We start from the raw sequence: 24366 nt of genomic DNA, 5'->3' as shown, positions 1-24366 counted from the left end.
GAATCCCAGGCTTTTCCGAGGCGGCAAAGTCCTGGGACGACGCGTTGTTCCTCCCGTGGCGCTGCTCCCCAGCCCAGAAGGGGCCACCAGGCGACAGCCCGGGAGCCACGAACCGAGAAGCCAGACGAGCCTCGCCAGCAGGACCGTCAGGCCGCGGCGCGCCGAGCTCGACGCCGGCAGCCCGAGTCGCACGGAGCGGAGACTGAGGGCCACCTGCCCAGACGACGAGTCCCGGCGGCCACAACCCGCGCGCCTGCGCCGACCGGAAGAGCCGCTGGAACCCTCCGCGGTCCCGGCATCCCCCGCGGTCCCGGTATCCTCCGCGGGGCAAGATGGCCGCGGCAGGGACGGCCCCGGAGGTGACGGGGTGCTAGGCCGTACGTCCCTCGGCCTCTCCCGAGGGCCGAGGGGGTCCGAAGAAGTGAGCTCACGGCCCAGCCCCGCAAATGCGTGTCGGCTTTTCTTGCCGTGGCCATGGGGACGTCCCAATAAAGCCTTTGCCCTGACAGGCAATTCCAGCACCTCTCAGCCCTGATCTGGAACCTCCCGAGGGCTGCAGTGTCAGCGCTCCGACGGGGCGCGAGGCCAGTCCCTCCGTCCCCAAAGGCGCGACCCCGAGCACCCCATGCCTACAGGCGCAGGGAGGCGTAGCCTCCCCCAGGGCAGCCACCTGTGCTGGTTGCTCTGCGCTTTCACCTTGAAGCTCTGGTAAGGAGAGGCTGAGGGCTGGGAAGTGGAGGGGGCGGGAGGATCGCCTCGTCCACGCCCCTGGGGGGGACGGAGTCCGGGAGCAGGCTCCGCGGAGGTCGGGAGTTCCCTGTTTGCCGGCTTCTGACTCTTGCCTCCCCACCCCCACCCTTCCTCCCTCCCTGTCGCTGCAGCCAAGCCGAGGCTCCGGTGCGGGCGGAGAAGCTGTCAGGTGGGTGCTGGTGTGGTAACCCGACACCCCCATAGTTCTGTTTTCTTTTGACGTCCTCCCCTTACCGGGAGCACAGGTGGGAAGGGGTGGCGCCAAGCGAAATGAAGGCTGTTAGCTGTGCTGGGAAGTCGGATGGGCGGAACCTTTGGGGGAAATACCTTCTGGGGCTGGGGCTGGCATTTCTCTCCCCTTTTAGTGAGCACCTCAAATTTGCCGTGCTGGCTGGTGGAAGAGTTTGTGGTGGCAGAAGAATGTGCTCCGTGCTCTAATTTCCAGGCTGTGAGTATCTGTTGTCCCGTTTTTGTCATATCTAGTCCCTCTCGGTTTTAGGAAATGTGACTTTGCGTCGTCTTTGTGTTCTTGCAGTTTCAGTGTATGTCCACATTGGAACTTGTTTCCCCCCTTAAAATGTGCCCTTTCCTTTCTAAGTCAATGGCAACGTTCACCTAATAGTCCTGTTCATAAAAAAGAAAGAAAGAAAAGAAAAGGAAGAAATCTCGATGCCCAACTTGGGGCTGGAACTCACAACCCTGAGATCACGAATCGCAGGGTCCACCCACTGAGCCAGCCGGGTGCCCCAGTCATGATCATTTTTAATCCAGCAGGCTCTGGAACCTGCCCCTGAGGTGTTCTTTTTAATGCATTTCTCATGCCTCCGGCACATCCAGCATCCCCATCAGAACCCTTGTTGGTTCTCTGTTGACCACCAGCTTGGAGCCGTACCTGTTGGGCACCTGCCCCTTCTGAGTGACACTCCTCATGCTTTTGCTGCTGCCCTTTCGTGACCTGTTCTTTGGTTCTTTTCTCCTGACAGAAGACCACTCCTGAGTGTGGTTCCACAGGGTACGTGGAGAAAATCACATGCAGTTCATCCAAGAGAAATGAGTTGAAAAGGCAAGTACCGTTTCTCTTCTTGAAACCTAGGTCAGCTCCTTTGTTCCTGTGATTTTAGGTAGTTCACCCAGGTCTTTCTGTCCCTCTGGAGGTAGCCTGGCATATTGGAAGGGGGGCAAAGTATGTGAACCCAAGTCCCAGTTCTGTTTCTGGATCACTGGTCCTATTGTGCTGGTTAATGCTAGCTCTGTTCATGACCACACCAGAAAGAAGCCGGATGATATATTTGAGTGGGATTTGTGTGCGGTGAACACGTTAGAAGGCTTCCAGTAGCTCTCTCTTTTCCCGCCAGATGTGTCTTGGTGGGGCTTCAGTAGAAGGGCGATGAGAGGGAGAGGTTGTCCAGCGTTCCCTGGGAATAACTGTTTCTTCCTGCCCTTAGCTGCCGCTCAGCTCTGATGGAGCAGCACTTATTCTGGAAATTTGAAGGGGCTGTCGTGGGTGTGGCCTTGGTCTTCGCTTGCCTTGTCATCGTTCGTCAGCGACAGCTGGACAGAAAAGCTCTGGAAAAGGTCCGGAAGCAAATCGAGTCCATATAGTGACCTTCTGCCCTTTGACAGGGGTCTTTAGGGACCCTGCCTCAGACAGAGACTTGTGCCCCTTATTCTGGGAGACTGGTGGTGGCGCCCCTTTCTGCGTTTCCTGTCTAGATCATTAACCAGCAAAGTAAGTAGAATGGTTCCCTTCCCTATTGTAATTTGGTTTGGGACCGGAAGTCATGGCAGCAGGCGTGGAAACGGTGGCAACTTTACGCCCCAGGTTACCGACTACCTATCTTCTTCTCCTGCTACTTATTTAAAACTTTCAGGATACAATTTCAGCAAAAAAGTTTATTTCTCAGCCAAAACCTGTTTCCCCTCAACCCTAACCCCAAAGAAGAAATAAAGTTGCAGATGTATAAAGTATTTGAAATGCGTCATGTAGCCTGTGCCTCAGGGTACAGACATTTAGGACGTCCAGAAATGATTCAGACCCCTGAAGCCAAAGAATTCTGAATGGGAAACCCAGGGGGAACAAGAGCCACAAGGGATCCTGGATTCCCTCTTGTGGCCGGGAAGCAGGTGGGTTCACATCTCTTCTGCATGCAGCACAGCTCCTGCGTGCCCATTGGAGCCTGTCTTCCCTCCCATCTTCTCAAGCAGTGTCCTTGTTGAGCCATTTTCACCCTTGGTCTTAAGTGGCCCCCCCGGTCTGGACTCTACTACTGTGGTCTCCAAACCTTCTGTCATGTCCTTGTGACTTAGGATATTTCTGGAAACCACTGTGGGTGGAGGAAGAAGGGCAGTAATAGAGTGTTCCCTTCGGTGGGGGATCCTAGAGGGCAGGACTTCCCTCCCCCATCTTGACTACCCTGAAAAACAGCTCCCCCCTGCCCTTGCCTCACCTCCATGAGGCTGGTAATCCTCAGGCCCAGCTTCCCGGAGACCCTGAAAGGGGCTGACACTGGGCAGGATGATTAGAGCCAGGGAAAAAAGAAGGATCTGGAGAAAACAAAAGGTCCTTTGGGCTGTGGGGACAAAGGCAGGGAGCCAAGGGCAGAATGAATAGAGAGCGGTTGGAGTCATCAGGGATGGGAAGGCGGGTGTGGTCAGGGCCGGGGGTGTCGGGATGGAGGCAAAAGATGGTGGACGTCAGGGGGTCGGGCAGCAGACTGACCACGACACAAGTGCTGGTCTGGGCAGCTTTGTCGGAGGTCCGGGCAGCCAGCAGCTGCAGTTGGCGGAGCTGAGCTACCAGGGAGCTGGGGAGGCAGAGTGGAGAGTCAGGGCTCCGGCACCAGCACCGGAAGTCAGGGCACAAGAATGGTAGCCCTAACGCCAACCCCCTCTTGCCTACCTGGGCCCCCCCCCCCCCCGGGGGAGCTCCCCCCAACCCCTACCTGGGCCCGCCCTCCCCAGAGGAGCAGGTTATGTATGCACTTACACGTTGCACCTCTCCAGCTCCTGGACTTTTTTCTGCAGTTCCTGGTTCTGTGCAGAGCAGGCAGCGGCCCTAGGGTGTGTGGACAGGTGGGACAAAGCTCTGCAATCCTGTGGGCCCTGGCCTGCCTGCCCTGGTAAGGAGGCCCACACAGGGCCCACGGAGAGCTGGACACCGACATCCAGACATACCTGCTCTCTAGCCCATCGATGTACTCTTTCTTCCGCTGCCGACTGTCCTGAGCTGACTGCTTGTTCCGGATCTTCCTCCTGACCTTCTTGAGGACCCTCTCCTCTGCCTGGGGGCCCGGGGGTGTCAGTCCTGGGCCCTTAACCTCCCTCAGCGCCCCACTAGCCTCTGTGGTCCTGGCTCTTCAGAGGCCAGGATGGGGCTGCTGTGTTGGGATACCCTTTGGGGAAGCATGTTACCTTGGTGAGGGGCAGGTGTGCGGGCAGGGAAACCCCTTCCTGCCCCAGCAGACGCTTCTCCTCTTCTGTCAGGAACAAGGTCTGACAGGGCAGCTGGTGGAGAACAGGAGAGGGTGAGAGGACAGTGGGGGAGGGTCCTGTCTTTCCCATCACACAAGGCTGCTCCCTGCGTGCCTTCTGGAGAGGAATACGTAACCGTGAAGTGAGGAGGGGCGAAGGGGCCTTAATTCAGACGGGCTCCGTCTGGGGCCTCCTGGGGCTGAGAAGGGAGAGAAGAGGGGTTGTGATATGTCCTTTGCCCCCAGGCTTAGGACTTCAGGACTCTGAGCAAGCTAGGGAGGGCCGGTTCTGGTCCCCAAACCTTCAGGATATCTGAAGAAGGCAGGCAGCAACTCACTAAGGTAAGGTTTGCTTAGAATGGTTCGCTTTTGCCGTTAACTTCCATCCGGCAGAGTGCGATGTCCAGTCAGGGTCAACCACCGGGAGCTCCCTGGGGCAGTGGCCCATTTTCCCCCAGGGTCTGAGCCCCACTTTCTAGATGGAAGCTCTGTCCCCTGTCAAAGAACTCCCCAAGGGCCACCAGACTGAACAACTTCTCCTAACACGGTCTGTGGGGAGGTAGGGGGCATCTGGTTAGCCTGAGCCTGCCGACAGAGTAACCCGCAGTTCTGGTACTCCTTGAAAGATTTATGCTTCACTTTGACTTAAGAGGAATTTGATTTTGCTTTTGACTCCTGATGATCTTTGGCTTTTAGCCAAACCATTTTTTGTCTTTCTGCCTTTTCCTGATTGTCCCTTCCTGCTCCCCTGAAGCCACAAACTCCCCAGTGTTTTGATGCGAATGCAAGCTTAGAAGCATCGGACTTCCTAAGGTCCCTCAGCCCGATTCGGAGATGTTTGGTGTGGATTCTGGTGCCAGCTTTGTCCAGGCTTGCAGGGAGGCCAGAACCCTTTGCCCACGTTTTGCACACAAGCAGCTCTGTCGTCAGACAGTGACTGAGCAAGACCCCTTCCTCGCCCCCCACTGCAGGAACCAGTCTAGCCAGCCTGAGGGAGGCAGCTGAGTGTTGCCCACTGGGCTGTGGGTGTGGCCGCATGGTGCTTCCAGTGGGAACAGGTCACTTGCTGCCCCACACCCTGTGCCAGTCACCAGCTGGGATCCCAGGCAGCCTGCCCCCTCCATGTGCAGACCCAAGGCTGAAACAATGGCCATGCTGAGCAAAGTGCACATAAGTTCTGGCCTTTCTCCCGGACCCTGTCTCCAGTCTCCCTCACCCCACTTTCTCCTTAACTGAGTCATCGCCACCTTACCCCCAAGGGCTTCTGTCTTCCTTGCCCTTTTCTGCACTTAGAATCACCCATGCCTCCCTGGTCTTCAGGCCCAGTGCCACAAAAACTGGGACAAAGAGATTAGCATCAGTTTCCCCCTCCCGCAGCCTCCTTCCCCATCTGTGTGGGTGCCTGTCTTTGTATCCAGGAGTACTGGATCTGGCTGGCCAAACTCACCAGGGTCGCAGGAGGCACTGGGTTTACAGTGCCTGCTCCGGGCAGGGTGTCGTGAGCATCACAGGGCAGCTCACAGACCACGCAGACATCAGGCACCGTCAGTTGTGGGCTCCGCTGACCTGAGGGAGACACAGGTGGCTAGGAGTAAAGGAGACGAAGGGCACACCCCCATGGCAGCAGGGCCTGGCTGGAGGCACAGGCTGGGAAAACCCCTCGCCCCAGGACTAGGGCTGGGCCTGAAAGGCCACTGTCCCCTTTCCACCAGGAACACTGACCTGGCTGGAGAGAGATGAACCCTACAGCTGGCCCAGCTTCCCCCTGCGTCCTCTCCAGGGCCCCTGCCTCATAGACCACCTCATAGAGAGCAGGGGGACTGGGTGCTTGAGGGGCGGGAGGCCTGTCTGGACGGCCAGGGTCCTCAGATGGATGGCCACTGTCGCTGCTAGCAGAGGCTCCTGAGCAGTACACTTCATTGGGGTCAATGAAAAGTTTCAGGAAGTCTTCAGGCTCACTGTCTCGAAGGCCCTGCAGTACCAGAGGGAGTCTATGTGTACAGAGAATTGCAGAGTGCTATGGGACGTCAAACCTGCATCTGGCCTCTTCAGTCCCTTGTGTCCTTGGACACGGGGATGGTTACAGATCACATGCCCTTTAGGGGCTTGGCCTTCAGACGTCTCCAAGTGGAGGCTGAAGCCTGATGGGCCCCTCATCACAGCTGCGCCTCCGCCCACCCCACCGGCATCTCTCCCACTCACACAGCCACGGCCCCCACTGGGCTCCCAGCCTCGCAGCCCCTGTTCTTGGAGCTTCGTCCCCGGGGCCTCCGGAGGTGGGCCGTGCAGTCCCGGCTCCGGGAAGGTCCCTGTTGAGAAAACATCTTCTGGGGACTCCAGCCACGCATCCAGCAGGTCGGGGGTTCGGAAGTCCATTCTGCAGAGAGAGCGGGACCAGGGTGAGGGCGCCCTCCCCCCAGCTCCTGGGTTCCCCGCTCCTCCTTCCACCCTCTCCCTGCCTCACCTGCCCCCGGGGATCTCGCCTCCGGCGGCCTGACGTCTGGCTCAGATGAACGGCCCACCTCAGTGTTACCTGTTCCCAGAGGCCCAGCCCGCCGGCCGCCCGAAAGGCCACCACCGCGCTTCTTTCCTCCAGGATCTCGCATCCTGGACCAGCCCAGCCAAGCCCCGCCCCCGGCCTGACCCCGGACACTGCAGAGTGGCTGGCGCCTGGCCAGGGGCCACGGCGGGCCCGCGTCTTCGAGCTGGGGGCCGGGAGGCTAGGCGTCCGCAAACCGGCCTTGAGCAAGACACAGACAGCCTCGCCCTTCGGGCCTCAGTTTCTGCTAGCGACAGCGAGTCTTCCTGAGGGTTTGGACGGGCTCCTCAGGGAAGGACGGCGATGGCTGTGACCGGAGCACACCAAGTGCCAGCTCTCCGGCCGTGAGTTGCGTAAGACGAGAGCCCGGCAGGGTGAAGACAAGACACTGTGGGAAGGCCGCAACCCGACGGCCCGAGTCTCTCCAAGGGTTCCCCTCCCCCGCTCCGAGGCGCTCTTTCCACTCTGGACTCTGATGGGACGCCAGGGGTTTGAAGGGCAGGGTATCGAGCCAATGGGAGCGCCGACTCGAGGCAGGCTGCTCCCCGGGTGGCCAGAGGGCTGCCGAGGGGGCGGGGCACCGCGGAGGCGGGAGGGAGGCGGGAGGGAGGCCGCGAGCCCGGCGCCGGGGGCCGGGGCCGGGGCCGGGAAGCAGGGCGGTTCCGGGGCCGCGGCGGGAGCGGCTGCCTGGCTCCCGGGCCCAGGTTCCGAGCCGGGCGACGGGGAACGACCTGTTGGCCCAAGTAGGAGCTCTGAGCGCGCGGAGAGTGTCGCAAATCCCGTCTGCGCGCCGGGCTGCTGAAAAAGAACAGCGGCTGCACACGCATACTCGTTGGACTGTGGGCCAACGAAGGGTATAATTACCAACAGCATTCGTATAGTTTACAAAATGTTTTCATAAACGCTGTTCTCGCATTTAATCCACAACAGCCCCGAAGGAGACAGGGCAGGTAACCTTTCCCTAACTTCACCGACGAAGAGACAGAGATCCATGATTGCAACGTAGCAATACCGAAGCTCAGGATTGTTGGCCTCGTGACTGAAGGGCCAGGAGGAATTCATTTCAAATTTAGCAATGGAGCTACAGCTATGATTTTTGTCTGCCTGCATCCCCAGTAGTGCTTCGGAAAAAGGGTAGCTCCCTGAGAAAAGCAGGACAGTTTGGGGTGTGGATCCAGATCTCAAACTGATATTTCTCGTGAAAATTGGAATGTGCTGAGGGTAAAAACAGGAGCAGGATCCATAGTTATCGAGTACCTATTAGACGGTCAGGCGTTTTCATATCACTCATAATTCTCATAGCAAGTCATAGCTGGAAGAGAGAAGTTACTTTCTCGAGGTTACTCTGTAAGTAGGACCAACGTTTGGACGCCTGAACCCATGTTCTTTGTACTCGCTTGTTTGCACTTTCTCAGATTTCCTGCTCATCTTCCTGCATCCTGCTCAAGTCGTCAGAAGAAAAAGCAGGCTTCCTGGACTGATGCAGAGCTCTAAGGAGAGCAGAGCTTCCCCTGCCTGGATCTTTCCTAGAGCAAGGAAGGTTTCAAAGGGCTTCCTACAGGTTGCATGTGGAGAGATGATTAAGTGGAAAATATGGTCAGCTTTCATTAATGTCAGAGCTGGGAAGAACCTCTGGCATCGTCGGCGAGTCTAATTTCCCTCTTTCACCTACTTTATCGTGTTCCTGAGACGAAAAATGACTTGCTTAAGATCACACATCAAATTAAAGTAAAGGGGCACCTGGTTGGTTCAGTCAATGGAGCCTGAGACTCTTGACCTCAGAGTTGTGAGTTCAAGCTCCACTTTGGATGTAATGGCTTACTTTAAAAAGAAAAAACAGAGGCGCCTGGGTGGCTCAGTCGGTTGAGCCTCGGACTTGGCTCAGGTCATGATCTCCCGGTTTGAGAGTTTGAGCCCTGCCCTGAGTCGGGCTCTGTGCTGACAGCTCAGAGCCTGGAGCCTGCTTTGGATTCTGTGTCTCCCTCTGCTCCTCCCCCACTCATGCTCTGTCTCTCTCTGTCTCTCTCTCTCTCGTGCTCTCTCAAAAATAAATAAACACTGGGGCGCCTGGGTGGCAGTCAGTTGGGCAACCAACTTCACTCAGGTCATGATCTCACAGATGGTGAGTTCGAGCCCCGCATCGGGCTCTGTGCTGACAGCTCAGAGCCCGGAGCCTGCTTCGGATTCTGTGTCTCCCTCTCTCTCTGCCCCTGCCCCACTCACGTTCTCTCTCCTCTCTCTCTCTCTCTCTCTCCTTCAAGAGTAAATAAACATTAAAAAAAAGATAAATAAATAAACATAAAAAAAGGAAAAACTTTTTTTTAAGTTGATTTATTTTTGAGAGAGGGCAAGTTGGGGAGGGGCAGAGAAAGAGGGAGGGAGAGAGAGAATCCTAAGCAGGCCCTGGCACTGTTAGCACAGAGCCTAAGGAGGGGCTCCATCTCAGGACCGTGAAATCATGACCTGAGCCAAGATCAAGAGTCAGATAGTCAACTGACTGAGCCCCCCCAGGTGCCCCTAAAAGTGGTTTTAGTAAAGCACACAGACAGGACCCATGGGCAGAAAGAGCTGCACTGGGGTTGTGATGGGTGACTGTGACTGATTATATACCTTCAGGTTGGGAGGGGGTTAGGGTCAAAGTGAGTCTCAGGAATTTTGGAAGCAAGGTTCCCAGGACCTTGAAGCCTAGCTGTTGTTAGGAAAAGGTCGTTTATTACCATTTGGCCAGTCAGGAGCCCCTTCAGTGTGTATCAGTGGGCCATATGCTTAAAGGATGATTGTTAACAGGTATCTTGGGGGGTAGAGGTAAAGTAAGTTTCCAAAGGAGTTTTTATATGTTAAAGTAGACTTACAGGATCCTGGGGGTGCTGGGGGTGGGGATGATGTTAAGCTAAGGTTGCCTTTTGCCCTGAGCAAAGTGTCATCATTGAGGCAGCTGAATTCCTAGAGGAAGGTCGTTTGTCAGTGGGTTGTAGGCAGTAAGAGAATTTAATTTGTGTGTGTGTGTTTCCTACATCACTTTGTGTCCTACCCTCCCATGAGGTTAGAAGAGCATTCTGATAGCACAGGGGTTGTGGGCCAAGAGGATCCAGGCTAAGTAAACAATGAGGGTTCTAAGTTGAAAATAACTCTGGGGCATTCAAGAAACAGAAAACAGAAGGGAGGCCAGTAGGGCTGGGAGGAGTTCAAGGTGAGTTCAGGAAGAAGCCAACCAGATGCCTTGAGGCAGGAAAGCAGCTTTCCCCCTCCCATCCCTGAGCTGGGGCCCACCAGGTCTCTACTTGCACAGGGCAGCCAGAAGGCTGCACGAAAGCTCAGGCCACGGATAGTCAAGAAGGGATTCCTTTCAAGAAATGCCCCCCTTTTGGAGGCACCTGGGTGGCTCAGTCAGTTAGGAGTCTGACTCTTGGCGACTCTTGGTTTCCGCTCAGATCTCACGGCTGGCGAGTTTGAGCCTGCGTTGAGCCCCACATCAGGCTCCACTGACAGCACAGAGCCTGCTTGAGATTCACTCTCTCTCCCTCCCTCTCTGCTCCTCCCCTGCTCACACACTCGCTCAAAAATAAATAAACTTGAAAAAAAAAAAAGAAAGAAATGTCCTTTCTTTGCTATTTCCCTTTTCCAATTCTGCCTCATCTTTCTCCTTTGTCGTGGGTGCACACGAAAGGAGTCGAGCAAGGAAGTCGGTCCAGGGACGGGAACGTTTTCCCTCGGGCGCCGAGGCCTACAGAAGGGTCTTAGAGCCTCCCAGGGGACAGCCCAGATTGTGCCCGAGACCAGGAAGAAGACCTCAGAGTCGCGGGGGTGGGCCCAGGCTCCAGCCTCGCCCGCGGGCGTCCCAGCTTCCGGCCGACCGGGCCCGTCCCACCGCCCCGGGGCGCCCCAGGCCCGCGGCCCCCGGGCCCGCCCGCTCGCCGCCCCGCCCCGCTCCGCCCCCGCCGGCCTCTGATTGCTGCTGGGGCACGTCACTCCGGGTCGGACCCCGCCCCCCGAGTGCTCTCATTGGCCGGAAGCGTCTCGGGGGCGGGTCGCGGCGGGCGGGGCCCGGGTCGCGGCGGAACCGGGCCGATGAGGCCGAGGGGGACCCTGGCGAGGTGAGTGTGCGCCTCGGGCCGTGCGGGCTGGGCCGCCTGGGCGCCCGCCGCGACCCCTTCCACGCCCGGGCCCCGACGGTGGCCGTCTGCCCGCCGCTGCCCGCTTCGGGCGCGGCGCTGGGGGAACGAGAACGGGGAGTGACCCGGCCCCAAACACCCTGCTCAGGTGGCCCACGGAGCTGCCCGCGACACCTCTGCTCAGCCCGACCCCCTTCGCTCCGGCCACTCCTTCCTGCAGGGGGCGCATCCTGCCCTTTCCCGAGAGGACCCAGGCTCCTTGGCTGTCTGGGAGCTCCAGGTGAAAGGGTAATGAGCCGCCCACAAGCCCTCCCGCCTCAGTTTCCCTCTCGCGGGGTCCCTGAACGAGCCACTTGGAGGGGTGAAGTCTGCGGGGAAAGAGGACCGTTCCCGCCACAGGAGCGCATGAGTCGCACTGAGTGGGGAAGGTCGGAAGGTGGCAGGGTGAGGGAGCTCCGCTCTGCTGACCAGCTCTCCCCTTTGCCCCCCTTTAAGTGACCATCGCCCCCTTTGCTCTGTCTGCCTAGGTCTGACAGTCGTTGGAGCAGCCACAGCCACCATGGGGCCCTGGGGAGAGCCAGAGCTCCTGGTGTGGCGTCCGGAGGCGGTGGCCTCGCAGCCCCCAGGGCCCGTGGGGCTGGAGGTGAAAATGGGGGCCCTAGTGTTGCTGCTGGTGCTCACGCTTCTCTGCAGCCTGGTGCCCATCTGCGTGCTGCGCCGTCCGGGGGCTGGCCCCGAAGCCTCAGGTGAGGCCGCCTCCCTGCCGCCTCCCAGGCTGAGGGTAGGGGAAGGCCCTGGGGCTGAGGAGGGTGACCTAAAGGGGGAAAGTGGCAGTGACTATTGCTTGGGTTGGGGCAGGGGGGCTTGAGGGGGTTCGTCGCTCAGTCCTGTCTGTGCTCCACTCCTGCCCAGCCTCCCGCCAAAAAGCCTTGAGCCTCGTAAGCTGCTTCGCAGGAGGCGTCTTTCTGGCCACCTGTCTCCTGGACCTCCTGCCTGACTACCTGGCGGCCATAGATGAGGCCCTGGCGGCCCTGCACGTGACGGTGAGCCCTTGGTGGCTGCATGTGACCTTTCGTGTGTGGGTGTGTTCAATCACATACCTGGAGGAGAGGTGGCTTGTGTGGCTGTCTTCCTGGGGTGCCCCACGACCGTGTGGAAGGCGTTTAGCACGTGGCCATAAGAACTGAGGTTTTCAGTTATGGGGCATAAATTTTCTGTGGTGCACGCCACCCCATCCCCGTGTGACTGTTTTGCACCCTTTGACAGTGAGACGAACCTTCTTACTAGGCATGTGATCTGCTCTGTGAGTTCCTGGGTCCCACCTTCCAAGAATGACCCTCACTCTCACACCCCTTTCCTGAAGGCTGTGATAGAGGGCCTGGGAAGGGAAGGAGGCCTGGAGTTCCCGACCAGAAAGGCCATAGTTCAAAGAAGTAGGACGTGAGGAAGGTCCAGTGCGAGGTGTAGGGAAGTCTCGCAGGAAAAAGAGTTGTGTGGAGGTGCCAGGAAGGCCCCCTGGGCTCTTCCTCTTCCTACAACTGAGGACTGAGGAAGTAACACTGATGTACCTGCTGTGACTGAGTGGCGTGTGGCCCTGTGTGACTATGTGTAAGTTTCAATGGCCCCATGATAGTGTGTGGCTCTGTGTGTGAGCACACGGTGAGGTGGGCGACACCTGATCCCTGTGTGCGTGCACGCGCCTCCGTGTCACCAGGCCGTCCGCATCCATGACTCTCAGTTGGGGGTGGTTTTGCGCCCCCTCCGCAGGAAACATTTGGCAGTGTCTGGAGACACTACCATTGGGTTGTCAGCTCTGGAAAGGAGGGCTTTGTGCTTGTTCTTGGCATTTAATGGGTACCGGCTCGGGTACAGGACAGCCCCCCAAAATAAGGTTCATCCAACCCGAGATTTCAATAGTGCTGAAGCTGAGCCACACGTAGTGCTGTGAGGGACGCCATAATCCGTGTGATTGTGTATCACTCTGTGTCTGTGTCACCAAATGACTATCTTTGTGTAAATGTGTCTGTGAGGGGCCCTGGGTCTGTAACTGGGACCCCTCTACACCCTGACCGTGAACCCTCTGCCCCATCCCGGCCTGTGCCCTGAGCTCCCTGCCACCCTCTCCCCACAGCTCCAGTTCCCCCTACAAGAGTTCATCCTGGCGATGGGCTTCTTCCTGGTCCTGGTGATGGAGCAGATCACACTGGCTTACAAGGAGCAGTCAGGGCCGCCGCCTCGAGAGGAGACGAGGGCCCTGCTGGGAACAAATGGTGGGCCGCAGCACTGGCACGACGGGCCAGGGCTCCCACAAGCGGGTGGAGCCCCAGCGGCCCCCTCGGCCCTGCGTGCCTGTGTCCTGGTCTTTTCCCTGGCCCTGCACTCCGTGTTCGAGGGGCTGGCGGTGGGGCTGCAGCGAGACCGGGCGCGGGCCATGGAGCTGTGCCTGGCTCTGCTGCTCCACAAGGGCGTCCTGGCCGTGAGCTTGTCCCTGCGGCTGCTGCAGAGCCGTTTGCGGGCGCAGGTGGTAGCTGGCTGTGGGATCCTCTTTGCATGCATGACACCTCTGGGCATTGGGCTGGGTGCAGCCCTGGCAGAGTCGGCTGGGCCACTGCACCAGCTGGCCCAGTCTGTGCTGGAGGGCATGGCAGCTGGCACCTTTCTCTATATCACCTTCCTGGAAATTCTGCCCCAGGAGCTGGCCACTTCTGAACAGAGGATCCTCAAGGTCATTCTGCTCCTCGCAGGCTTTGCCCTGCTAACTGGCCTGCTCTTCATCCAAGTCTAGGGGGCTCCAGGTGCCCTAGACCTTCCTTTCCTCTCCCAGAGTATGAGAATAAGGAGTGGGGAAGGGAGGTACTGAGGATCAAGGGGTTCTCAGAGATAGGGATGGAGTCTTTGGAACTATCTGACCCATGAGAGGGATGTGGTAGACAAGAGCCTGGCCCTAAGGGACAAGATATAGTTAAGTCACTAAAGACATGATTGAAGGACGTTCATATTGGGGAAGACACTGAATGCTAGAATCTGGGGTCAGACACTACATACAGGGACAAGCTGACACTGGGAAGGCTGGAGGCAGGTGCCCAGCTGCTGTGGGGTAGAGGTGTAGAGAAGGCACAGCCCAGGGTCGGCTGTCCTGCTGGTTCTAGCCCATTTCAGCCCTCTGTCACTTGGGGGTGGAGTGGATCCCTACTTTTCTTAGCTCCTACTCTCCTCTTAGTCTCCTGCTTCCCTTCTCCCAGGGGACTGGTGCCAAATGGCCTCTTCCTGCCAGTTTTGGTACCTTCTCTGGCTTCTCTAGTCCTGCTCACTTCTCTATTTTTAAAGTGCCAAATAAATCTCTTCCCTCTTTCTCAAAAAGCACAGTGATGGCACTGAACCGTGCCTAACACTTCAGCGGAGGGGCCCTGCTTGCCCTTTATTTGGGGGCAGAAATGTTTGCTGAGTTAGGGCTGGGAGAGGGTTGCCAGAGCCACGGCCGCCACCACCACCACTACACCCTAGGAATATTGAACACGGACATGGTACCCCATGCCCAGATGATAAAAACTGAACTGCCAAAACTTTCTTTTTTTTTTTTTTTTTTTCTATACCAGAGGAGCCCAAGGGGGAAGGGGAAGGCTCACCCTCAGCGTTATTTTTGGGGAGGGAGGGCTGTGGACAGAGCCATATTCTCTAGAATCTATTTTACTAACTGACCTGTTTTGGGACTTGTTACCCAAATAAAAGATGTTTCTATATATTTGTACAGTATCTGATTCATTTGTCTTGGGGAAGGGGTGGGCACGTGGCCAGTCTGAGAGGGCTTGAGTCCCAGATGTTTACAGGGACATTACCCTGCTCTCCCGATTCTCATTCGGGCCTGAAGACCCAAATTTTTCTCCTTTTGTCTCTTCCTTCTTCCCGCCCTGTCTCCACCCCTTCCCTTCCTCCCCTTCCCCTTCCTCCCCTGCATCCCGCTCCCCTTCGCGTTCGGAGCCTGGGGACAACTTTAGAACTACTCTTCCCAGCCTGCCCCGTGCGGGGAGGAGCCCAGGGAGGAGGAGTCAAGTTCCCAGGCCCCGGAGCCACAAGGCTGCTGGGAAATGGGGTCCGCTTCCTGTCCGCGCCGCTCGCCCGAGGCCGCGCCAGGGTCACGTAAACAAACTACAGTTCCCGGCGGCCCCCGCGCGGCAGGTCCGGGCTAGGCTGGGGCCGGGTTCGCGGTGCTCGCCGAGGCGGCGGCGGCGGCGGCAGCGGCGGCGGCGGCTGCGGCTGGAGGCGCGGGCCGGGGCCCGCGGCGGGGCCGGGGCTGGTCCGGGAGGGTGGCGGGGAGGGACGCGCGGGGAAGATGGCGACGGCGGGAGCGAACGGGCCCGGCTCGGCCACGGCCGCAGCTTCCAATCCGCGCAAGTTTAGTGAGAAGATCGCGCTGCAGAAGCAGCGTCAGGCCGAAGAGACGGCGGCCTTCGAGGAGGTGATGATGGACATCGGCTCCACCCGGGTGAGGGGCCGCCCGGGCAGCGGGAGCGGAACGAGCAGCCGCGGAGCGGGGAGCCGGGAGGCGGGGCGGGGGCGGGCGCCAGCGCGAGGGAGGCGGAGCGGGGCCGCCGCCGTCCGGGAGGCGCGGGCGGAGGGCCGAGGGGCCGGAAGACGGGCTTGCGGGGGAGGCCGGGGCTCGCGGGAGCCTGGGGTTGGGGAGCGAGCGGGGGCCGCGTGCAGAGAGCGCATCCCCGATTGAGTCCCCGGGGACGCTGCTGCCAGCATCCCCGAGGCGGGGCCGGGCCGGGGGCATGGTCCGCCGGGCCCAGCCTGGCGCCTCCGAGTTGGTGATATCCTCCAGTCGGTTCCCTCTGCCCAGTTGTGCCGCTCTCGGCACTTTCGAACCTCCGGGAAAGGGCCCCTTGAGTGGTTTGAGTCGCAGCGCCGGGTCTAGTGGGGCAGGAAGTCCCCTCCTGCGTCCCTTCCCTTTGCTTCCTTTTTCAAATATTTCTTGTGGTTTCCTGACGTGAATGTAGGTGAGGACCATTGCGCACAGACTGTGCTTGATGTTTTGCTCTGGCCGCGTGGAGGGGAGGTGGAGACTTTGAGGCTCCAGAGCGGGTAACCAGTTGGCTATAGGTCAGGTTTGCTGAGCTTTCTAGGAAGATGACTGCTTAATGGGTCGGTTATGAGGTGTCTGGCAGGGTCTTCTATGTTTGGGAATATTCTTTCCTAAGTAGTTCCAGAAAGAAAGCATCCTGGCCGAGTTGCCTTTGAAGCCCCTCTGGCCTTGGCTTCTTGCTCCGGAGGGCTGGATGTCAGAGGGAGTGAGGGTGGGAGTTGGCCCAGCTGGGAAGCAGCCCTTGTTTAGGGACACGTTAGTCTCCAAACAGCAGGTGAGCGTGTTGCACTGATCCCTCGTGGCAGGGAGCTGGAAGGAACCTCAGGGGACATAGTGGAACATAAATACCATATTTGAAAGCTCTTTCTGCTGGGCTGACTGTGGTCGTGTCTGTGACCATGACTCTGGTTGTACGCTTGCGTGTGTCCAACCCTAAACTGTTAGTCTTTCTTGTGTTTTTTTTCCTCTGAGTTTCCAGAGACCGTGTGTTCTAGTTTGTGGGGGGGTCAGAGCAGAGAGAGTTAGGTGGGGAGGCAAATCGCGTGTGCCTGTGCACACACACCCCTCCAAGTGCCATGAGGTTCCTGATCTAACTTTGGACTGCTCTCCTTTAGGAGGCAAGAAGGTGGGTGAGAGGCACCGCTTGAGATGCTGCCCTCTGTCTGGACTGTGACTCCAGCACAGGTGTGGGGGGACTTGAGCATCTGTGTGTGCAAACAGAAAGGCCGTGAGAAGTTCAAAGCTGAGATTTCTTTCTTTGTGGTGCTTTGGTTCATCAGAACGCCGCCTCCACCCACCCAGCCCCTGGGCTGCGCATACATGTCTAGTGGGCCTACAAGGCCAGGGCTTGGGGACCCAAGAACCTAAAGCCAAAGATAAGACATCTGGGGCTTAGCTGGTTATCTGGCCAGCAGAGAGGGCTCCTCAGAGGCAGACACAGCTACAGGGGCCTATGCTACTGAGAGGCTGGGTTGTCACACACAATAATAGCAATTTGAGTGGCCCAAACGTTCACATCGTGTCCGCTAAGCTCAGTGGGCCGACCTCTTGGAACAGAAAGTCACTTTTGACGTTGGCCTGTGCACAACAGTACATGACCCCCGGAAGCTCAGCAGTCGCCCTGGGCCTGGGTTTTGGTTAGCAGCAGCGTCTGAGTCTCAGAAGTCGACGCTCACCTCTCTCAGACGGGCTTGAGACATGTAGACAGGCAAACACCACGCCAGCCCGAGGGTTGTACCTCCAGGTGCGTCTCCGCAGGGTGGGGGTCAGGTCAGGGAGACGGCTCTGGCCCAGGCTGAACTGGGGCATTCCTCACCCCCATTCTCAAGGTTCCCCTGGCAATCCAGAGCCTTTAGAACTAGTTAGAAGGGGGCACCTGGCTGGCTCAGCTGTGGAGCGTGCGACTCTTGATTTCAGGGTTGTGAGTCTGAGCCCCCGCATTGGGTGTAGAGATTACTTTAAAATCTTGGGGTGGGGGGAGAACTTAAACAGAGGATGGCTTCTTGGTTTTGGCACTGTTTTTCCAGCTCGGAGAGCCATCATTTCCTGGATATTCTAGTTCTGGTGGTGCAGGCTGTCTGTGTGGCTTTCCTGAGCCTAGAAGCCTGTGCCCTCCGGAGTGGGATGGGGACAGGCCGGCGATAATGGCTCCGTGGCATCCACCGTGGCCTGCCCCTCACGTGCCAATTAGTCCTAGACGCATCTGGAGGGGAAAGTGGAGGTGCCTCATAGGCACCCTTCCCCGGAGTCAATCCACGTGACTAGCCTGGGGGCTCCTGGCAACCCCTCAGGGACTCTGTTTAGACCGCTACCAGCTGGGACGGGCCACAAGCAGAATGGCAGGCCCCGCCTGGCAGGGGGATGCCCGCCGTCGGTGGTGGTGACGGGAGTGGCCTGCCGAAGAGCCAGGGCAGTTTCTGCACCAGGTCTCAGCCGACCTGTCCCCCAGCACGGCCTTTTCTTCGGGTGGCCCTCCGGGGTGCGCTGGCGGTGGTGGCACACAGGTGGCAAGGGTGGCCCACAGGGACGGCAGTCAGGGTCCTCCCTGACATTGCCATCTGTCCTCCGTGTCTCAGTTACAGGCCCAAAAATTGCGACTGGCGTACACGAGGAGCTCCCATTACGGCGGGTCTCTGCCCAACGTTAACCAGATAGGCTGCGGCCTGGCCGAGTTCCAGGTGAGTGGGCGCCAGCCCTGGGGGCTGGGGGGGGAGGGCACGGGTGCCCGGGCAGCTGCCCCTTTGACTTATCTGTGTCTTTTGGCAGAGCCCCCTCCACTCGCCTCTGGATTCGTCTCGGAGCACTCGGCACCACGGGCTGGTGGAGCGGGTGCAGCGAGACCCCCGAAGGATGGTGTCCCCGCTCCGCCGCCACCCCCGCCACATATCCTTCCCGGAGGGCGGTGGGGCGGGGTTCCCGGAGAACTCGTGGTGGGAAGGGACTGGGGTCCTCTCCGGGCCTCCCAGAAAGGCCGCCCCCTGGCCCACGCGTCGGCGCTGGCTCCCCCCCCCCCCCCCCACCGGGCCGTGCCTCAGTCTCTGGCCGGCGCAGTCTTCGGCTTGCTCTTTGCCGCCAGAGGCAGGACACGTGTCTCCTGCCGGAAGGGGGGTTTGGGTCCCTCTGCACTTTTTTTTCCTCGCCTTTCTGTCTCTGGCTTTCGGTCTTAGAGGCTTTTGTAGACCCGTTTCCCACGCCCTGTCTGCTTGTTCTCCTTCATTTTTCCAACTCTTCCGGGCCTGGTTCCTTTCTCTCTTCCTTTCTTTGGCCCTGCTGTTGCCCCTTGCAGAAGAGGAGGGGGTGCTTGTTTCTGGAACCGGCCTCCTGTGCTGCCCCCGCTACTCTCTCACCTGGTCTCTGTCCCCACTGCCCCTTCCTCCCTTCTCCTTAACTGGCGCTGCTCACGTCGACAGCTCTCCCTATAGTCCTGCCTACTTGTCTCCTCCCCCGGAGTCCGGCTGGCGGAGGTCAGTGTCTAGGGCAGACGGATCTCCTGTCCACTCTGACGTGTCTCTGGAGGGAGCTTGGGTCGGGGCTAGGCTTTCAGCGGCGCGTCTTCCTGATGCAGGGCTGGGAGGGTGGGGGCGGGCGGAGTAGGTGGGTCAGAGTCCGGTCTCGGCCATGTTGACACGGGCGGCCGAGCCTCCCGGCCCAGCCAGCGCGGGACCAATGGGGACCGTGGCCGGCCGGGGTGTGTGTCGGGAGGAGGCGGAGTGGGTGCCCGAGGCGGAGTCCTGGCCCTCAGGCGTCTGGACCTCCCCGCTCACGTCCCACTCGGTGCCTACACCGCACAGTCCCGCCTCCACGATGCCCGTTCCACTTGTCCCGGTAGAGAGAAGTTCACACTTTCCAGATCCCTTAGCTTGATCGAGGGAGAGGGGTCACGGGTCACAGGTAGCAGAAGAACCGGAAAACAGGCGCGGCCCTGGGTGCCCAGCCCCGTCTGTCTCCGCCTGGGCTGCACAGCTGTCTCCAGCCCCGTGCCTGCTTTCCTGTCCATCGCTAGCCTTCCTCCTGGTGACCCTGTGTTTCCACCCCAGGACGATGCCCTGGGGCAATTTCCCTGCAGAGAAGGGGCAGCTGTTTCGACTACCATCTGCTCTGAACAGGTGACGGCCCTGGCCTTCTCGGGTCGCGTCTCGTACCGCAGTTTCTGGGCCCTGCTCCCTCGCTCCACGCTGTCCCAGCGAGCACTTTCTTTCCCCTGTGGAGCAGGGCCCGGGGCCGGGAAGCCCGCTCATCTCAGCCTCCCCCCACCCCACAGGACAAGTTCTGACTCTGCCCTTCACACCAGCGTGATGAACCCAAGCCCTCAGGACACTTATCCGGGTCCTGCCCCTCCCAGCATCCTGCCCGGTCGCCGCGGAGGTGAGCGGCCCAGGCCTCGGGCAGGGCAGGAGTAGTTTCCACGGCTCAAGCCGGCGGGCGGGGAAGTGCGTCCCGGAGCCAACTCTTCCGCATCCTTTGCAGGTTTTCTGGATGGTGAGGTGGATTCCAAAGGTACGTGTCCCTTGCCGTGTGCGGATACTGATGGCAGGGGGTTTCTGGGCCAGAGTCGGGGCTTCGAACAGGGCCGGGTGCAGGACTCCCGCGTCCCCAGCTCCGTCGGCCACTCTCACGGCCAGTCTTTCCCTTTCAAGTCCATGGTGCCGAGGAGAACTTGCTGGACGACAAGCACTTGCTGAAGCCCTGGGACGCGAAGAAGGTCGGTGTGGCCCACGTCCCTCTTCTTTCCACGGGCCAGGTCCTCCTTGGCCCTTGCTAAGTGTTCTTCCTTCTCTCCTCAGCTGGCCTCCTCCTCCTCCCGGCCTCGGTCCTGCGAAGTCCCTGGAATTAAGTAGGCACCTCCGGGAGGCCGGCGGAGGGGCTGGGGGAGACGTGGGAGGCTGGCGTCCAGCCCCCTGCCCCCCGACCGCGGCCCCCACGTCCCCCTCTCTGTCCTTTCCCCCCCACAGCATCTTTCCGTCTCCTGACCAGCCTGCCAGCGTGCCTGTCCTCCCGCCCGCCATGAACACGGGAGGCTCCCTGCCGGACCTCACCAACCTGCACTTCCCCCCACCACTCCCTACCCCCCTGGACCCTGAGGAGACCGCCTACCCCCACCTGAGCGGGGGAAGCAGCACTTCCAATTTGACCCACACGATGACCCACCTGGGCATCAGCGGGGGCCTGGGCCTGGGCCCGGGCTCGGGCTATGATGCGCCAGGTGAGTGTTCCCTGGAGTGCTGCCTGGCTGGAGGGGCGAAGGGGTGGGGGGCTTGAGCACCTGGGACCCTCCCGTGACTGCACACACCAGTCCACCCCAGGATTCCCTCACGGCAGATGTGGCTTTTTCTAGAAAGGTGATGAGGGCAGCCTTCAGGCGGGCCGTGCTGGCCTCACTGTCAGGGACAGAGCAGGGAGGACATCGCCTTGCCGCTTCCATAGTCTGGTCACTGCTACCTGTTCTGGGCAGAAGGGGGCCCAGCTCCCATCAGTAACGTTGGCATCTCTGGTTTTTGTCTGTGCAGGACTTCCTTCCCCTCTCAGCCACCCACCCTTGCAGGCCTCCCTGAGCAATCCCAACCTGCAGGCCTCCCTGAGCAATCCCAACCTGCAGGCCTCCCTGAGCAGTCCCCAGCCCCAGCTCCAGGGCTCCCACAGCCACCCCTCACTGCCTGCCTCTTCCCTGGCCCGACACACACTGCCCACCGCCTCCTTGGGCCACCCCTCACTCAGCGCCCCGGCCCTCTCCTCCGCATCCTCCTCCTCTGCCTCGCCTCCTGCCCTGGGTGCCCCCCCTTACCCAGCTTCTACCCCCGGGACCTCCCCCCGCCATCGCCGTGTGCCCCTCAGCCCCCTGAGTTTGCCCGCGGGCCCAGCTGACGCCAGGAGGTCCCAACCGCAGCTGCCCAAACAGTTTTCGCCAACAGTGTCACCCACCTTGTCCTCCATCACTCAGGTATGCGTGGCTCCCTTCCCTCTGTGTCTCCCTTGCCCTTCTCTTCCTGCTGAGTGCTCTCCCTCCCACCTTCAGCTTTCCAGATGTCTGTCCTCACTTCTGAGCTCCCGTGTCCGCCCTCCCCTCCATTCCTCTGCCCCTCTCGCCTCCCCCCTCCTGAAGAGTGCAGGCCCCGGGGTCACATCCTGGCCCCACGTCTTGCTAGCAGCCGCCTCCCTGGACGGGTGGTCAGGAGGTCTGCCGTGGTCTGTGGGCCTCGCGTGCTCACCTGTAGAACGAGGATGCTTTCGTAAGGGTCACGGGAACGGTTGGCGGGACGTGCTTAGGCCAGGCCGGCTCAGGCGCACGCTCCAGACATGCCAGCTTGGTCCTGGCCTTGCCTCCCTCCCTCCCTTCTTCCCGTGCTGTCTGTCTGTCTGTCTGCTCTCGTGTCGCCATCCTGTCTCATCCACCTCTCCCGTGGCTGTTTCGCACCCACTTCCCAGAGGCAGAGGCTCTCAGATCACACGGCCTCGGCTCCGTTCTTTGTTTTCAAGAGGAGGACGTTGGCCCGAGGGAAAGTACCGTCCAAGCTTACTCTGCAAGTTAGGAGGAGTTGGGACCAGACCGGGCACCTAGCTGAGGGCTCCTTCCTCGATGCTGAAATGCCCGCTCTTCTTTTCTTTTGCCCCTCCTCCTCCACCCCCTTCCCTGGAATGCGTGTTGTGTGTTCCATCTTGACGCAGGTCCCCTTTTGTGGAGGAAAGACTAAGGCCAGGCCAGCAAGGGCTCTGCTCCCTCAGAGCCTGGAGCGAGACCCACGCCCCTCTCCCCGCCCCCCTGCCGCCGGTGCTGGCCTGTGGGATGGGTTGCAAGTACTTGCTTGCCCACGGTGCTTAGGAACCGCTTACTTCTGCAGCGAATCCCGAGCAAGTTGGGCTCAGACTCATTCCCTCCCTTCCGGGCCGATACGCACGTTGGGAATCTGCACCCAACCCCGGGGTCGCCCCGTGGCACCGTCAGCTTTGTGTTGAGGATGGTTGCAGCCTAACAGGGTGGGGAACCCCAAGAGTTCCTCTTGGGGGCGCACTGAGGGCTAAGCTTCTCCCTCTCTCCTTGCCTTCAGGGTGTCCCCCTGGATACCAGCAGACTGCCCACTGACCAGCGGCTGCCTCCATACCCGTACAGCCCCCCGAGTCTGGTTCTGCCCGCCCAGCCGCCCACCCCAAAGCCTCTGCCGCAGCCAGGGCCATCCTCTCAGGCCTGCCCGATGCAGCCCTCAGGCAGGCCACCGCACTGTGGGCTACTGTACCCGCCCAGCTCCGGGGGGCACGGGCAGCAGTCTCACCACCGGCTGATGAGTGACTTCAGCCTGGGGAACGTGAGTGCCCAGGTCTCCGGCTTAGCAGCAGGGGAGGGCCCATGTGGGTGGGCCGGTGCGCTCTGAACTGGGAGGGCTGGTTGGGGTGGGGGTGGGGGATCACCCCCTCCAGGTACCAGCACTGCCAGTCTGAGGCTTCTGTCCTCCTGCGTTTGACCCCTGCTCCTGCCCCTGGCCCTCAGCTGTCCCTGCACAGCGTGCCCTCTGCCGGCTGCTGCCCTGACTGGCTCTCTTCCCGGCATGCACGCGCTCTGTCCCGGCAGGTGTGGCACCCACACCTGCTCCGGGCCCCGTGCTCGCTTCTGCTGCTCTGCTTGCTGTCTTCACCCTCTCCTCTCATTCCTCGGGATGGGGGTGTGGGGTGGGTGCTTTTCTGGGCAGAGGGGGGCAGAAGGGACACGCTGGTCCGAAGCCCGCTTCCTCAGGGTCTGTCTGTGTGTCCATAGCCAGAGCAGTTCAGCATGGAGAGCCCATCGGCCAGCCTGGCGCTGGACCCCCCTGGCTTTTCTGAAGGGCCTGGATTTTTAGGGGGCGAGGGGCCAGTGAGTGGCCTCCAGGACCCCCATACCCTCAACCACCAGAACTTGACCCACTGTTCCCGCCATGGCTCAGGGCCCAACATCATTCTTCCAGGTGAGCGGTGTGGGTGGTGACGGGCAGCAAAGGAGGAGAGGACACGTTTGCCGGTGCGTCACGAGACTGAGGAGTCTCAGGAGAGTTTTCCAGGCCCGGCTCTCACCCTTCTCTTCTGCCCACATAGGAGACTCCTCCCCTGGCTTCTCTAAGGAGATTGCCGCAGCCCTGGCCGGAGTGCCTGGCTTCGAGGTGGCGGCGGCCGGGCTGGGGCTGGGGCTGGGGCTGGAGGAGGAGCTGCGCATGGAGCCCCTGGGCCTGGAAGGGCTCCACATGCTGAGCGACCCCTGTGCCCTGCTGCCCGATCCTGCCGTGGAGGACTCTTTCCGCAGTGACCGGCTGCAGTGAGGGGCCTCATCAGCGTCCGTCTTCTTGGCCCTGCCCTGTCACTGGTCCTTTCCTTCCTTCCCCCTGGCCAGTAGAGACTCCACTCTGCCCCCTAGATCCTCTTTCTACCATGAACGAGGGATCCCAAGAATGAGAAAAAAGCAAGGGGTCTTGTCCAGGTGGCCCCTGAACTCTGCACAAGGGGCGGGCCTGGGGGAGCTGGAGGGAGGGCCTAAAGCACTTGTAACTTTGAATCCTCTGTCTGGAGGTCAGAGCCTGTTGGAAGGCAGGGATGGAGGGGAGCCCCGGAGGCGGGGCTTGCCCTGTGCCTGGGGGGTGGGCGGTGCCAGCCCCTCCCCACTCTTCCCCTTGCAATGCAGGAGAGAGCCAGAGTGGATATTATTTTTTATTAAATATATTATATGTTAATAAAAAAATCATATCAAGCTTTGGCGTGGTTTCTATTGTTGGATATGTATCTGGGGGTTTAGAGGGTCCTGGGGCCCTCTTCTCAGCGCTGTTGTGGTTTGTGGAGGGGCCTCAGCCTCAGAATCTGTACCCAGCGTTGAACTTGGGCGTCCAGGCTGGATGAGGACTCCCAGGGCAGCACACGTGCCCCTCCCGTGCCCTCCCACCCCACCTGCCCAGGCTAGGC

General features: G+C 59.9%; 4 protein-coding genes across 6 annotated transcripts; 3 read left to right on the top strand and 1 right to left on the bottom strand.

Annotated features, from left to right (window-relative positions):
- Positions 1-291: 291 nt before the first annotated feature.
- On the top strand, positions 292-2718 carry JTB (jumping translocation breakpoint). Its single transcript, XM_025915209.2, has 5 exons — positions 292-708; positions 882-919; positions 1116-1198; positions 1734-1813; positions 2196-2718. The coding sequence occupies exons 1-5, from the start codon at positions 626-628 to the stop codon at positions 2350-2352; spliced, it is 441 nt and encodes a 146-aa protein (XP_025770994.1). The 5' UTR covers positions 292-625; the 3' UTR covers positions 2353-2718.
- On the bottom strand, positions 2624-7225 carry CREB3L4 (cAMP responsive element binding protein 3 like 4). Of its 2 annotated transcripts, none has more exons than XM_086693232.1 (10): positions 6685-7225; positions 6423-6597; positions 5943-6192; positions 5668-5786; positions 4162-4338; positions 3925-4031; positions 3737-3805; positions 3470-3554; positions 3198-3294; positions 2624-3074 (listed from the first exon to the last, which is right to left on the bottom strand). In XM_086693232.1, the coding sequence occupies exons 2-10, from the start codon at positions 6594-6596 to the stop codon at positions 2881-2883; spliced, it is 1272 nt and encodes a 423-aa protein (XP_086549358.1). In that variant the 5' UTR covers position 6597; positions 6685-7225; the 3' UTR covers positions 2624-2880. The 2 variants fall into 2 exon arrangements, with proteins under 2 accessions (XP_086549358.1, XP_025771032.1); XM_025915247.2 differs by having other exon boundaries at positions 4162-4254.
- Positions 7226-10694: 3469 nt separating this feature from the next.
- SLC39A1 (solute carrier family 39 member 1) lies at positions 10695-14613 on the top strand. 2 transcript variants are annotated; one of them, XM_086693245.1, is made up of 4 exons: positions 10695-10853; positions 11399-11617; positions 11784-11914; positions 13003-14613. In XM_086693245.1, exons 2-4 carry the CDS (start codon positions 11431-11433, stop codon positions 13654-13656), a joined length of 972 nt encoding a protein of 323 aa, XP_086549371.1. In that variant the 5' UTR covers positions 10695-10853; positions 11399-11430; the 3' UTR covers positions 13657-14613. The 2 variants fall into 2 exon arrangements, with proteins under 2 accessions (XP_086549371.1, XP_086549372.1); XM_086693246.1 differs by lacking the exon at positions 10695-10853 and adding an exon at positions 10860-11159.
- A 549-nt stretch (positions 14614-15162) lies between these two features.
- On the top strand, positions 15163-24157 carry CRTC2 (CREB regulated transcription coactivator 2). The gene is made up of 14 exons (XM_086693185.1): positions 15163-15354; positions 18030-18131; positions 18220-18336; positions 18856-18917; positions 19491-19559; positions 19715-19818; positions 19921-19950; positions 20091-20155; positions 20238-20287; positions 20406-20656; positions 20961-21391; positions 22497-22751; positions 23198-23384; positions 23512-24157. Exons 1-14 carry the CDS (start codon positions 15202-15204, stop codon positions 23730-23732), a joined length of 2097 nt encoding a protein of 698 aa, XP_086549311.1. The 5' UTR covers positions 15163-15201; the 3' UTR covers positions 23733-24157.
- The last annotated feature ends 209 nt before the right edge of the window (positions 24158-24366 follow it).

This window comes from Puma concolor, chromosome E4, assembly GCF_028749965.1.
Source record: "Puma concolor isolate L17-30 chromosome E4, mPumCon1.1.hap2, whole genome shotgun sequence".
Taxonomy (NCBI): Eukaryota; Metazoa; Chordata; class Mammalia; order Carnivora; family Felidae; genus Puma; species Puma concolor.
The sequence above is the reverse complement of the archived record's forward strand: the minus strand, read 5'-3'. Positions and strand labels throughout refer to the sequence as shown.